At 38.2% G+C, this 15,627-nt stretch overlaps 1 protein-coding gene across 1 annotated transcript in view; it reads left to right on the forward strand.

Annotated features, from left to right (window-relative positions):
* Positions 1-381: 381 nt before the first annotated feature.
* Positions 382-15,627, forward strand: part of C1H8orf34 (chromosome 1 C8orf34 homolog) — a 390,966-nt gene continuing 375,720 nt past the window's right edge. Inside the window, exon 1 of the mRNA XM_036760505.1 lies at positions 382-496. Within this exon, the coding sequence (XP_036616400.1) occupies positions 428-496 (69 nt within the window). The 5' untranslated portion in view covers positions 382-427. The remainder of the gene's footprint in view (positions 497-15,627) is intronic.

Raw genomic sequence — 15,627 nt, forward strand, 5'->3', positions numbered from 1 at the left:
TCCTCTCAGGGTGTGCGTTTAGGGAAAGGAGTCGGGGGCAGGATGAAATGAATGAGTTGTTCCCTTGTAGACTGAGTTGCTGGAGTTAGCATCATTCCTGGGACTTCCTGCTCCCCCCTCTCTATCTCCCCCCCGCCCCTTCTCCGCTGCCCACGCTCCTCCCCGCGTTCCCTGTGTCTCCCTCCTTTCCTCCTCTTTCCCTGTCTCTTCTCTCCGCCCCGCCAGCCGGCAGCCCGGCTGTGCTGGGAAAGGGCGGGCGCTGGCGTCTGCTGGGGTGGGTGAGAGGGAGAACGAGTGTGAGAGCGAGCTCGGCAGTGCCGGAGTCGGTGCCGGAGCCGGAGCCTGAGCAATCTCGGGGCGGCTGGGGAGGGAGAGAGGACCGGCCATTCGGGAGAGGCGTGAAACCCTCCCAGTCCAGGCGCTCTCCATGGCGTCTCATCAGCAAACGAGGATCCAAGCTTACCTGGAGAAGAACAAAATAGGTCCCCTGTTTGAGGTAAGGCTTTCTGGCAGGGGGACTGGAGGTTTCATCTTCAGGCAAAAGAGGGGACATAAAAAAGAAAACACAAATGGACATCTGGGAGAGTAGGAGGGAGAAGGACCCGGCAGAAGGGGGCGCCCCGGCCAACCCAGGGTACCAAGGCATTTTGCTTAGGAACAGGTCCCAGGGCTGAGGATGTGGGCGAGGGTGTCTGGGCGGGCGGGTGTCGGGGTGGGGGTGGAGGGAGCTGTCCTCAGGTTACCCGAGCTAGAGACGCCCCCGGGCAGGTGAGATCGGCAGGGCTCTGCCTTCAGGGCCGGGGGAGCGGGCCAGAGGAAGTTGAATCGGTTTTGGTGCCATGCCAAGCTGTCTTATTCGCTGTTATCCGCTTGCTGTCCCCCAATCACAAACATAGGTACCCTCACATCTCCCTCAGCCCCCGCCCAAACACACACAAAGCACACACATGCACACCCTTGCTCCTGATATAATGCACACGCTACCTCCCTACAAAACTCTCTGGGTTTGTTGGACTGTGAAGGGAGGTGTGAAGGTGGCTGGAGCGAGAACTGGAGAAAATCCCACTTAGCATTTTGAGGTGGGGTGGGGTGGCTTTAAAAGAAGACACTCTCACTAGCCGGGGCGGGGGGACCAAATTGGGCCGGGCCGGGGAGAATTCTATTGAACCTCAGATTGTGTGTGTGTGTGTGTGTGTGTGTGTGTGTGTGTGTGTGTGTATGTGTGTACATGGGGACGGGGAGAAAGCTACTGGGAAACGCATATTGAGTAGAAAGCCACTGCTTAGAACGATGAGTCCAGGCAGAGAGAGAGCCTGTTGGTGTGTGAGACAGAGGAAATCAAGCGAAGGAAAGCGTCCCATCCGTTGCCAGGACACTGGGGTGGGTGGGGAGATAGCTTTGGAGACTGCAGTCACTAAGTCAGTTCAGTGTATATGTTAAGGCGGGGAGGGCGGAGGAGAAGGCCGTGGCGGGGGACTCAGCACTCTTTCCCTACTCTTTTGGTAAGTCCCAGACTTCAGCGGCTCGGCTCCAGGCACACCCCTGGGAGAGGCATGTGGAGGAGAGTCGGTCTCACTAACCAACATTAATGCTCACACCTCCCGCAGCATCTCTGCTGCATCTGAAAAGGAAGCAGAAACCGGCAGCAGGGAGGCGTGTGCCCTGGTAATAATGGAGAGTAGAGCTGTTTTGCTGTTTCGTTGTGACTGAATTCAAACTAACGTGAGCTGCAGGGAAATGAATGCAGATTCCAGGGGATTGTTGATTCGATCTGCGGAAGACAATTCACTTCCCTTTCTTAGGACCTCAGTTTCTTCATTTGTAAGATGAGGAGTTAGACTAAAATCCAGTCACTTAAAAATCACTTATTTCCAAACCTATGATTTAAAGGATTCTATGATCAATGGTTTAGAACCCCTCACCCCCTTTTAAGACTGACAGGAGTAGTTTTAAAAGTGAAGGAGCTATCTTTTCAATTTTGTTTAAACCGTCATAAAATGCAGAACTGCAGGAAAGAGTATTTGGATATCGCATAATTAAGATTTACAAGGAAGGCTGAATACTACCTTAAATCCAAGTTATTTATTATTGTTTCTCTCTTTGAAAAAAACCCTAGTATGATTCCAGAGGATGCTGGTCCAGTACTTGTCTTCATCTCCCCCCCCTCCCCCGCCCCCCGGAAGAGGTAACAATTGAAAACTCAACTGTGAGGGAATGGAGTTATTGATGCAGCTGTAATTCTTTTCTTTGCCTTTAGTCTAATTATTGCATACAATGCATTATTTCACAGGTATGATTTCAAAACAAACCATTTGAATAGTATTTCTACTAGCACAGTATGTAAGCTACATCTAAAGAACAGCTTAGTTGTGTCTAAAAGAGAAAGCAATTTTGAATTTTGTTAGCTATTCTCTCAGAATTCATTATGCTTTTAAAATAAGACATAGAGAGTTTTCATTCTTTAAAAAAAATCTCTTTGTTAGAAAGATAAGTCACAAATGTAGATAGTGGTCAGTGGTAGGGATGATTACAGTGTTTGGTATTGATGTAAAATGGGGACATGCTAACGTAATGAAATAAATGCAGTTGCATGCTTAAGTGCCTATTTTTCATTATTCAACACGTGATTTTAACTACAAAGTGAGCACTTGAATTGTTACTTGAAATAATGGTGCATCAAAGTTCTTCACTAAATACTTACCTCCTTTTACCCACATGACCTCGAAAGTCTCTTCCATCTCTAAGTTCTTATGATCTTATCCATGATATCCCTTTGCCTTTCCCCTCATTTTCTGGGTCCATATTATGTGCAAATTTCTCTTAGCTAGGACTGACTTGATGAAGTGATCTTCTTTCTGGGGTTAATAACATGTTGACTTTAAGTCTTTAGGAGAAAAAAAAAATAAGGCCTCTGTTAGAAAGAAGAATATCTGGACCTTGATCTCGTAACAATTTTGATAAACCCATACCTCGGCTTTCAGAGTGAAAGCATTACATATACTTCACAGAATCACAGAAATGAGAAAAGGAAGAAGATTACTAGGTTATACTCCAGTTAATAACTCTTTGGTACAAGAAAAACAGTTGATAAAAAAGCTGTTTGTGTTGAGATCCTTGTCTAGCAACTGAATCAAAGCCCCTGAGTACTGAGGTGATTTTCCTCTTGCCAGTAACATTGAACAGGCTCTGTAACACTGAACAGGCTCTGTTCCCTTTATTCCTTTTCAAGGCTTTTTTTAACCATTTTCTTGGATTTGGAAGATAAAGGTCCAAATTATCTTCATATTTTAATGTTGGAAATTTCAGTGTTACTATTAACTACTTAATCCTTATTTTCATTTTTGGGCTATTGTAAATAAGCCTAGTTGAACAATTCTCAGATGGAATATGGTCATAATTTATAATAATCACAAAGGTAAGATAGGCCTTAGAGTATGGAAATTTTATAAAATTATCAGTAATTTTCATAACTAATGTTCTTAGTAGAGCAAACAGGTTAGTCACTTTTAACCTTTTTGGAATTATGATCCCTTTTTTGCTATTCCCCGCCCACCCCCAAGGCCTTTATCCTATGAGGCTGCTAGTTGGTGCAATGGTTAGAGCACTGGACTTACTGTCAGGAAGAAAAGAGTTAGAATCCTGCCATAAGTCACTTAACCTCTGTCAACCCTCATTTGTATAATGGGGACTAATAATAGCACCTACATCCTGGGGTGGTTGTGAGGATAAAATTAGATAATAATACGTAAAATGCTTTGCATACCTTAAAACACTATATAATTGCTAGCTACTATCATTAAAGTACTAAACAGCATGCTTGTTTTGAAAATTAAATTGAATTTCAATGGATTTTGGTTTTAAGTCCTCTGGGGAGACAATTTGTGACTCCCTTGAAATGACTGGCAGTGCCCTGGGATATGACAAAGCAGTAGCTGAGAATTACTGGACTAGATTGTTGAATAGTAAGACTTTAATAAAAAAGTAAAAATTCCGAGGTGACTGTCATTATTAATGACTATTTTTTAGTGAAGTGTTTTGGCATATGCAATAACTTGACTTTGCTGTATTCCTGGAATTTCCAATCATAATTGTAGTGTTGTATAATTTTATTATAATACGCTGTTCTGGGATTTAGGAAATTTTAATATCTTAACTACATAACATTTCAGTGATCCTTATTGGTCAAATTAACAGTTTAAGTGTTTTTAAGATACTTAGTGCTATTGGGGCACATTTTATTTTCTTTACTTTTCCTGGCACTGGTACTCTCATCATGGGTTTCCTGAGGATAGCAGGAGGAAATGATTATACAAAGACTGCTTATTACTGGAGGTGTTTAACTCGGATGACCACTTGACTCAGAAGTTGAAGATGACATTCAGAATAAAGCTCTTTTCCTGAAACCTGGTCCAGCACTCATTCCTATCCAGCTCAGCTCTTTTTCCAGTCCAGTACCTGTCTACCTCTGTCCTACCTTTCCACCCCATCTTTGCCCTTGTTGTTGTTCATTTGCGTCTGACTCTGAATTGGTTTGCCCCTTTCCTCCTCCAGCTCATTTTACAGATGAGGAACTGAGGCAAACAGGGTTAAGTGACTTGCCCAGGGTCACACAGCTAATAGGTATGAGTCTTCCTGATTCCAAGACCAGTGCTCCATCCACTGCACCATCTAGTTGTCCTCCCTACTCTTGGTAATCGGCAAGCCAGCATTAACAATACCTCTTCATCTTAGACTCTTCCTCACACTCTTTTTCTCTTCTTGTGCTCACAGGACCCTGCCTTCCTCTGGAGACATGATCCCTGACCATCCTTTCTAGAGCAAGATGCTCCTTCTCTAGTTTCCTGACACATCAGACCAGGAGAAGGAGTAGTATGCCCTGATTACCCATGCCACTTCAGTTCAGCCCTGTGCTGCCATCATTTAACAAGCTCTCTTTCTTAGTCGTTCACTCCATCTATTTATATTACATATTCCAGGTCTTAATCACTATTACTATCATCTCCAGAATCACTCTTTGTTCCTTTCTTAGTGGATTCAGTATTTGGTTCAAGTCAGTACTTGCCTTTCTCTCCAAGCCATGCTTTCAATCTTGGGTACTTCAGTGTCCCTAGCACCACAACTACAGTTGATACTTCAATAAATATTTGCTGAATTGATTTTTCTTCAAACAGTTAGATCTCCATGTTCATTAAGCTGCCTATTTCCCATCTATACATCTGGACCCAGTGTTGTTAAGTTGTGTCCAATTCTAGCTTAGCTATTTCATTGGGTTGACCATGTTGTTGTTGTTGTTGTTCAGTCATGTCCAATTCTTTGTGGTCCCATTTGGGGTATTCTTCTCCAGCTCATTTTACAGATGAGGAAACTGAGGCAAACATAGTGAAGTTATTTGCCCAGGGCCACACAGTTAGCAAGGTCACACAATTAGTAAGTGTCTGAAATCAGATTTGAACTCAGGAATATGATTCTTCCTGACTCCAGGCCAGGCACTCTATCCTCCTGGACACCTAGCTGCCCCTAGGATTGGCCATACTTTGGACCTGTCATTGTTCTTAGTTCCTTCTCACTCAACTTCAGTATCTCCCTTTCAACTAACTCTTTTTCCAGTGTTCTTCAAACATTTTCAGGTTCCCACATGAAGACTTTTTTTTTGAGACTAAGTCTGCTCTCTCAACTAGCCTAGAAATGCAGCAGCCTGCTACTAATCATACAAAAGTTTGAGCTGCTTCATTTCTTCCTGAGCTGGTTCACCGCTCTGGAGGCAGCCTGGTGGCCCCATATTCCTGAGGGGTTTATCATATTGGCATCAGATTTAATGCAGATACCTAACTGGCTTTAGCCCTATTTACTGCAGCTCAGAATCCTGAAGATCGAGTGATTCCCCAGCTTCAGCCTCTTCTACTGGCAGAGATTACAGGTATGTACCACTACACCTTGCTTTTTTCCCATTCTTAAAAAAACAAAACAACAACAACAACAAAACCCCTTCATCTGACTGTTATCTAATCAAATCGTCATACTATCTGTCTCTTCTCTTTCATTGTTAAACTCCTAGGAATCATCTAAAATCTTTGCTTCTGTATCTAACTACTTACTTGTCAATTAATTATATCTGCTGAAATAGTTTTCCTCTGGGTCACTAATGATCTCTATATTGCTAAATCTGAAGGCCTTTCTAAGTTTTCACATTTCTTGCACCTTTTGAAGTTTTTGATACTTATAACCTCATCTTTTTTTCTGGAAATGTCTCAGTCGGTTTGGCGCTCTCTCTCTCTCTCTCTCTCTCTCTCTCTCTCTCTCTCTCTCTCTCTCTCTCTCTCTCTCTCTCTCTCTCTCCCCCTCCCTCCCTCCCTCTCCTACTCTCTCTCCCTGTCTCCCTCCCTCTCTCCTTCTTTCCCTCCCCACCTACCTGACTGATGCCTGTTTCCTCTCTGCTCTCCTGGATCATCATTAATTTCCTGCCTACTAAGTATGTTTTTCCCTCCAGACCTTCTTATCTCTGGTGATCTTATCTATCCTATTGCATTCAGTTATCTTTATTCAAATTTACACATTTTCACAAATTTTCATTTACAACCCTAATCTCTTTACAGAAATGTAGTTCTAAGCTATGACTACCTGAATAACCTGTCTACCTGGATGTCCTATTGGTATCTCAAATGAGAAATTGCGAAAACTGGTTATTATCTCCCCTACCCATAATCTTGAATCATCCTTCACTCTTCCCTCTTATAATTTTCCCATATTCAATCCATCACTTTATTCTGTCCATTTTGCTACCATGGCATCTCTTACATCTGTTTCTTGTTCACTTGTGTCACCACCACCCTGATTCAGGACCTCATTGCCTTATATTTTTGCTCTCTCTTCTTCTAGCTTATATTCTCTCCAAAACATTAGTTACAATCCTGCCAAAATAATCTTCCCAAGGCACATACTAATAGCATTTTAAGGTTTGCAAAACACTTTACAAATATGACCTAATTTTCTCCTTACATAACCCTGAGAAATAGGTGTGATTATCACCATTTTATAGATGAAGAAGCTGAGGCAGATAGAGGTTAAGTAACTTGCCCAGGATTACACAGCTTGTGTATGAGGCTGGATTCAAAGACAGTTCTTCATGCTCTAGACCCAGAGCTCTATCAATTTTACTACGTAGTTGCCTTTGACATTTTTAATTATGTCACTTCCCTACTAAACTTGCCCAGGATTACACAGCTTGTGTATGAGGCTGGATTCAAAGACAGGTCTTCATGCTCTAGACCCAGAGCTCTATCAATTTTACTATGTAGTTGCCTTTGACATTTTTAATTATGTCACTTCCCTACTAAAAATCTCCATTGCCTCTAGAATTAAAACATAAGCTCCTCATTCTGGCATTTAAGGTCCATCAAAATATGTCTCTAACCTACCAATCACTCTTCTTCATGTACTGTATGTTTCAGCCAATCTGAACTAGCTGTTCATTGAAACTAATATTCTATTTCAAGCTTGTGGACAAATTATCCCTCATGTCTGAAGTACATTCCCTTCACATTTTAAGCCCATCAGGGTACTTGCTTTCCTTCAAGATTCAGCTCAGAGAGTCATATGATTAGTAAGATGATGGAGAAGGTTGTTTTTTTTTTTGCATAATTCTCCAATGTAAAAAATTTAGAAGTCGATGTGGATCAAATATGTACTAATAAAAGTTCAATCCATAAAACAACACTTATCCATCTCACCCCCTCATGCTGAGTACTGGCATCTCAAACAAACTGACAAGTTTGTTTAGCATGAGTTCATGAAAAGAGTGCTATATTTGGAGTCAGAAAGGCCTGTGCTCAAATCACACCTGAGACATTACTATGGGACTCAGGGTAGGTCACTTATTGTCTCTTGGCCTCCATTCAGTATTACAATTGGCTAGGCCTGGATCAAGTCAATCTGGTAGTTTATATTTGGTATTGGAATGAAATGAGATACTTATACTTTTAGAACCTCTAACAGTTAGCAAAAGGAAGTTTGCTTAGCCAGAGCAGATGATGTTATTTAATAACAATACAGCATTTATTTAATTGGACATAGGATTGTACTGATCATACTGGCCTGCCATTCAGAAAACTGAGGAAGGAGATGCTGATTCCTCTTGAATTGGCTTTTTGTATTTATGCTACCAGGAAGCTATTTCAGTGGCCAGAAATTTACTCCTATAATTTAAAATACTTAAAAACAACAGAAAAAGGAAAAAAAAACAGCCTAGCCTACATGACAGATATTTCTCTTAGCATAGTCTAACAGTACGAAGTCTCTGCTCATCTACTCAAGAAAAGGAAGAAAACATTGATTCTGTCTAGTCACAGAAAGAAAGAGGTAGTGCTGGGAGTGAGGGGTTGGGGTGAGGGGTGGGGAATGGGATTGAAGTCACTGGATGATATGGAAGAACAGAAGGGAAGAGAACTTCCATATCCAAAGTCAGTCCTTTCTCTCCCTTCAGAGTATACTCTAGGTAGGGAAACAATGATGTTAAATTTTTAAAGTACAAAATTTTAGAAAAGGATATCACATACTAAATATTATACCATGAACCAAAAATGCCCAGTGAAAAAGAAAATTCTGTGAATTTTTCAAATATCATGCACTGAGAGCAAAAATAAAAACACTATACGATAGTCCAAAAATTTAAAAATTAAACATTTAAAAGAAGATATTATGAAGGAAATTAGATAATAAGTCAGAACTCTCAAAACAGAACTAACAAAGGAAAATAATAAAGTAGACAACTTGTGGATGGTAGACAATCTCTTTGAGTAGTAAAGTGCCTGGTAAAAGGAATGAGACATCTGTAACCTAAAACAAATGCTTAAGTGGGCAGGGATTTGGCAGAAGAGAATAAAATATATTGATGTTAATAGAACACAAGAATTCTGTGGAAGTTAGTTCAAATGACCTTGAAAGTAATATGTACAGATGTAATTTAAGTACCAAAGATGTCCTAGGGGGAAAATAGGAAAAAAAAACAAAGAGCAGCCATAGATGCACTCTACTTACTCTAAAGGTTGGCCAAGAACAAAGAGTAATTTCTTCAGTCTTTTATCAAATATGGGAAGTTGTAGGAAACTAGGATAGGAGCAGTAGAGTGGAGAGGGGGAAAATGGAAGTCAGGTCATATCCTAGAAGGAAAAATGAAAGGGTGCCATTAAACATCTGTCCCTAGGAGAGGGTGGGAGTAGGGATTAGTATATGTCTATGTCAAGAGACAGGAACCTCATAACAGGTGTTGTTTGGGGTCAAAGAGCTTAACACCATACCAAGTACACTGAGCAATGGTTGTACTTCCCAAGATTGCATCACATTCTGTAAGAGAGTATGTTCTTGTCCTGGAGGGTTATGACCCCCTAAAGTGATGAGAGGAGGATGGGGACATAGATCCAGGGAAAGGATATACTAGATTTAGGAGTAGTTAATGATGCTGATAAGGCCAGGAGATAGGATAGGCCCCCTGACTCAGGATAAACAATAATGACTCCTATTATATGTCACTGCTCCCACCGTGTAGACTGATATTTCTAGGAGTGGGACAAATCAGGGGAACCTATTATTAAGGGGAAAAAATGAAGGAACAAATCAATCAATAAAGAAATCAGTAGAAAGAAATTCATACAAGGGGAAGGAGAAATGAGGTGACATATACAGAATGAAAATCAGTGGATGGAACAAAATTTATTATCTACCAGATGATTCCAAAAATGTAGGAATTACAATTATTCTGCCAGAGAAATCAAAAATAAAAAATTCACAATATCTAAGGTGATAAGCAGGGAAAGCTACATTACACTTGAAGAAATCATGAATGGTACCATTAAAACAATACTATTACTAAATTTATATTCCTCAAATATCAAAGCAGCTAAATCTACAAAAGAAACTTTTTTTACAGAATTATAAAAACCAAGCAGGTAGTAACACAATAATTGTAGAAAAAGTTGATTTTTTCTCAGAACTTGATAAATCTAATAGGTAAACAAAAAAGGAATATATGAAACTGAACTAATTGTTGAAGAAGTTAGATTAGAAAAGCCTGTGGTATCTTCCTACTGGGAATATTAAAAAAATATTTAAATTTCTCAGCATCCTATGTTACTTTTACAAAAAGAAACCAGGAGCTATGATACAAAATAATTATAAATAAATGTAAAAGGGCAGAAGTGTTAAACCTATCCTTAGACCATAATGGAAAAGGTAATAAATATAGGGAATACAAGAAAAAAAATCTAGATCTAAGGAGAGACTTAATAATGCCATCCTGAATGATGAGTTAGAGTAAATCATAAAATCATCTTACAAACCTTGCCTCATAGCAAGGTGCTGACATGCTAATTATTTGGTGGATGAAGCTAAAGCAGTCCTTGATAGAAAATTCTATCTTTGAAAACATATTAACAGAATATAAAAAGCAAATTTTAAGGATCTGAGTAAGCAATAAAGAAAAAAAAACTAGAGAAAAATTTAAAAAAATAAACATAAAAGTAATTTGGAAAATTAGAGGACAAATGAGAAAATCACAACAAAAAATAAAATAGAAGTGATAAACACAACTGAAAAGTAGACTTTTGAAAATACTAATAGAATGATAATCACCTAGCCAACCTGGTTTTAAAAAGTGAAGGAGAAACTAAAATACCAAAATTAAAAATAAAATTAAAATGAACCAGATGACTTCATGATAGAAGGACATTTTTAAAAAAAGATTTTAAAAGTCAGAACCCACCATGCATGATTATGTGAGAACAAAATCAAGAATTTAATAAAAATAAATAATTATTTAGAAGAAAACCCAAATTAATTTTTAAAAAGTAGAGATTTTAACCATCTAGTCTCTAAAAGTGAAATTGAGCCACAAAGGAAATGCCAAAATATGTGCTGGAGATTTCAGGGAGAGCCCTGATCTAGATATATTTATTTGTGAATTATATAAGATATTTTAAAAACAATAAGTACTTATGCTACACACATTTTCAAAAATTGAGGAAAATAAAATATGTTCTACCAAAATCCTTGTTTTGGAACAAGCATGGTTCTTATATACAAACCATGGAAGGATAAAACAGACAAAGAAAACTATAGACTAATATCACTAATGAGTTTGGAGGCAAAAAATAAAATTCTGGCAAAACAACTACCCTTACACACACACACACACACACACACACATACACACACACACAGACACACACACGCTTCATTTTACTCAAATGAGATGGTACAAAATTAGGAAAACAATTAAAATATTTTATCATGTTATAAACAAAACCAACCCAAACCACATGATTATGTTAATAGGTGTCAAAAAAGCCTTTGCCAAAATAGAGGTGATACAGATTGGGCCTTGTGATTTCCCTAGTATAGGATCCTCTCTGGTGAGAAACATTTTAACAATGCATATTGGCAGCACTTAAACTCAGGTCTTCCTGGCTTTACGTTCATTTCTTGATCCACTACAACTTACTACTTCTGATAGCGTCCATATATGTACGTATGTACGCATGCATGCGTACATAGATACTAAAAATTAGTATTTTTTTCATGGGAAAAGTATTAGAAGCTTTCCCAAAAATACTATTTAAAGTAATAGTGCCCCTTCTCCCCACTATTACTTGATATTATTTAGAAATGCTACCTGTAGCAAAGACAAAAGAAATTAAAGGCATATACATTGACAAAGAGAATTAAAAAATATCTATTTTCCAACAGCATCATGGTTTACTTAAAAAGCCCAGATCAACAAAGAAGCTGACAGTTAATAAATTCAACTAAGTAGCAATATACAAATTAAGCCCACAAAATCATTAGCATTTCTATAGAATAACAAAAACAACAAAAGTCCTGTAGGAAATGAAAGAATAATCAGTGAAAATAACTTCAAAATGTATACATGTTCAAACTGTACATATAATAAGTAGGAATTAATATGAAAAGACATACTCAAAACATACATATAGGGTGTCCCAGAAATCTTGGTGCAATAGCAAGCTATTTAGGCTTAAAAGTACACTGAAACTTTTGAGACATCCTGAATATATAACTGCAAACTTTTCTAAAGGACTAAATGAAGACAAGTCAACAAGCATTTATGAAATTAACAAATTTTTTATCAAGCATTTGCTATGTGCTAGTTAGTCACAATGCTAAATTCACCCCCCACATATACATACATACACTTACAAGGGATAGTCAGGATAATTAGGTGGCACCACCATAATTAAAACATGATGCTACCTAAATCAGTTTTTATATTTGGTGACCTGTTACTGTATTACTTGATAGGGCTAGCCAAAATAATAATGAAATTCATTTGAATGGGTAAAATGTCTAAAATCTCAAGTGAAATGGTGAAAAAGGAATGACAAAAGATTCAGGACTTCAAATTATTTCATAAAGCAGTGATCACTCAAATTACTTGGTACAGATTAAAAACGGAAAAAAAATCAATAATGTTCTAAACAAAAATCAGAAAGAATCGAATTCAACAATCTAATGTTCCATGAATTAAAGATTCTATCTATGTGGGGAAGAACTACATATTTGATTAAAAACTTCCAAGCAAACTGGAAAGCATTTTGGCAACCAATTCATTTAGTTCATCCACTTAAACCATATAACACAATAAGTTATAAAGTGATATAAATACACGCATACACATACACACACATATACACATATGAACTAAGGGCAGCTAGGTGGCACAGTCGATAAAGCATAGGGACGGGAGTCAGGAAAACCTAAGTTCAAATCTGACCTCAGACATTTACTAGCTGTGTGACCCTGGGCAAGTCACTTAACCTTGTTTGCCTCAGTTTCATCATCTGTAAAATTATCTAGAGAAGGAACTGGCAAACCATTCCACTATCTTTGACAAGATAACCCCAAATAAGGTCAGAAAAAGTTGAATATGACTGAAATGACTAGACAACAATGTACGTATGTATCCAAAATGGCTTTCCTATGATCCTAGGTGTTAGGCTGCAGGAAAGAAGAATGTAAGGAAGCCAAGCCAGGTTTTGGCAGAAAAGAATCTAGCAAAAACAAATCAAAGATGCCCAAAGCTTCTTTTGAGGTGAAGAGAATAAATGACATTGAGAGTAATATGTGTGCCCCTTGGGATTAGATACATGAAGGAGGCGTGTTGATTAGCAGAAGATTGATTAAAAAATAACCAAATCATAGTACATGGTATGGTGCGAATATGAGGGAAAATAGGAATGGGTCAATTAAGCTTTGGCATTTGTAGAGCTTTATAGTGATTAGATGGAATGAGGGTGTCTTGGAAATGATTAGTTTAGCAGGAAAGTTTGAGATTGAGTGAATCAAATATGTACATGGCAGACACATGTAAAAGAGTAGGAATTATGGAGAGGAGACATTATGGATAATATTATATTTGGGCTAACTAAATGTAAATGCTGGGCTATAGTCTGAAAAACAAGACAAAGATATATTAAACAATCCTCAAAAATAATAAGGATTTATATATTGTTTATATATGTATTATACATAATTTAATACTTGTACCCAGTGCTTAATCAATGTTTGCTGATGTTGAAATACATCGAAATCCATGGTTAAATTATGCCTCAATGGAAATTTGGAAATAACTTAGACCAATGTACATTCTATTTGATCTACAAAATAAGCCATTTATTTCTTTGCCTTTTCATCTAATAACTCCTGCTTAAGCTCCTATAGAGGCTTACTTTAACTCACTGCTCTAGACTAAGCATTTTAAGTGGCCCTCTTTCCTTTTTTCGTATCTATAGATTTGGTACTGCTTCCTGTCTCAGCTGAGATCAATTTTGTTTTTAGGCTGAATGAATATAAGGAGCTATGGGTGAGCAGTATGTGTCAATAATGTTTTGTTTTCCTGCTGGTGCACTCCTGAATTTAGTAATGCTAAACAACTGGGTTTCTAACTCGTATTTCCAAATTCTTTGTGATTCTCTTCCTTGTACCTCATTTTTCTTTAATTGGATTCTTGTCACATCCCATATCTTCATGGTTACTAGGGTTCTGACTTGTACCTCTATTCCCCAATAATTAAGTTCTCTGCCCTGTACCCATTCCCTAAGTTACTGGGCACTGCACTCAACTCTATATTCTTCCCAGCAACTTGAGCTCCTGTGAGACATACTAATACCACCCTCCCATTTTTCTATAACTGAGAAGCATCTATTGCTTATCAGCTGAGACTCTAATGATTACTTGCCCTGCACCTACTTAGGTCACCTAGATCTGAGATTTGGTTTGGAATTTTTATTAATGATATTTTTTATTTATCTTACCGTTCTCCTTATGGACTGATCTCTTTATTTAGGATTGACCTTCAGGCACATATTCCCACATGCCTGGACTCTCTGGCCTTAGTCCCTTGTTCAGACACTGAGTCTTTCTAGACCTCTGTTCTCAGACTTCCCTGGTCTAGTCTATTATATAATCTTCCAAAGTACATTTCATACTTTCCGAGTTCTGTTTTTGCAGCCCACTATTATGAAAGTTGTTTATGGAGCCATCACTGAGGAAGGTAAAAGAGCTGAAATGCAGAGTAAATTATGCTGTGTCTTCAAAATACACATACACACACAACAATATATTATATATCAGATGAAATCTTGTTGAATTAAACATTGAGGCTTTCCTGAGGGGGGTAGGATTGGTCTAGAAAGATGTCACAATAGAGCAACATTCAGCTTGAGAGATAAGAAAAGGTAGAGGAAGAAAAGACAGTGACTGCAGTCTCCCACACATCTTTTTGTCCTTTTTTATTAGTTCCTGGTAGGTCCCCAACTCCCTTCTACTGCCCTGAAATACTCTAGCTACTTAACCTACCCATACCAGAAAAAACCCATTTTAAAAGGAAAATTTGGATCCATTTCAAGAATAGTAGAAAAACTTTTTTTTAGTAAAGGGTTCAACTTCTGCACTTTAATATTAACTATGTTTATAGGCTCTTGAAAATCTTCATATCATCGCATCTTTAATACAATTACTTCTGGCCTATTTAAAATCATATCATTCTTGATCTCAAAATTTAAGTGTTATTGTGGTTAGTCTTTCTTCCTTGGAGACCAAAAGTATCACAATTTGGAATGAAGTGAATTTTATGCTAAAGAATACCCAATTATAATCTGGAAGTATATTTAATTAAAGGATAGATGAAGCCTTAAAAGATTTAGTACTGTTTTAATCTTTAGGTTTTGTGAATATAATTAGCGTATGGAAAGGATTTTTAAAAGAAGTTTAAACATCATTATCCTTTGTATTGTCATTTTAATACATTGTCATTCATTTTAATACATTTAATACATTCCCCAATGGGAGCAGGAGAGGGAGAAACTAAGTTTCTTTTTTTAATGAAAGGATGTGTTATGTGAAGTTTGGATTCAGTCAAAGGGCCACCCCTGAGGACCTAGAAGGCCACATGTGGCCTTGAGGCCACAGGTTCTCCACCCTTGGCTAGCTTAAGGAGAAACCATGATATGAGAACTCACCATTTATAGCACATCCATATCAACAGCTTGGGGCCAAGAACAGGAGACTTGAGTTATTGTAACCTGATCTCTACAGACCATAAAAGACCAAAAAGACCTT

This window comes from Trichosurus vulpecula, chromosome 1 (genome assembly GCF_011100635.1).
Source record: "Trichosurus vulpecula isolate mTriVul1 chromosome 1, mTriVul1.pri, whole genome shotgun sequence".
In the NCBI taxonomy this organism is placed as follows: Eukaryota; Metazoa; Chordata; class Mammalia; order Diprotodontia; family Phalangeridae; genus Trichosurus; species Trichosurus vulpecula.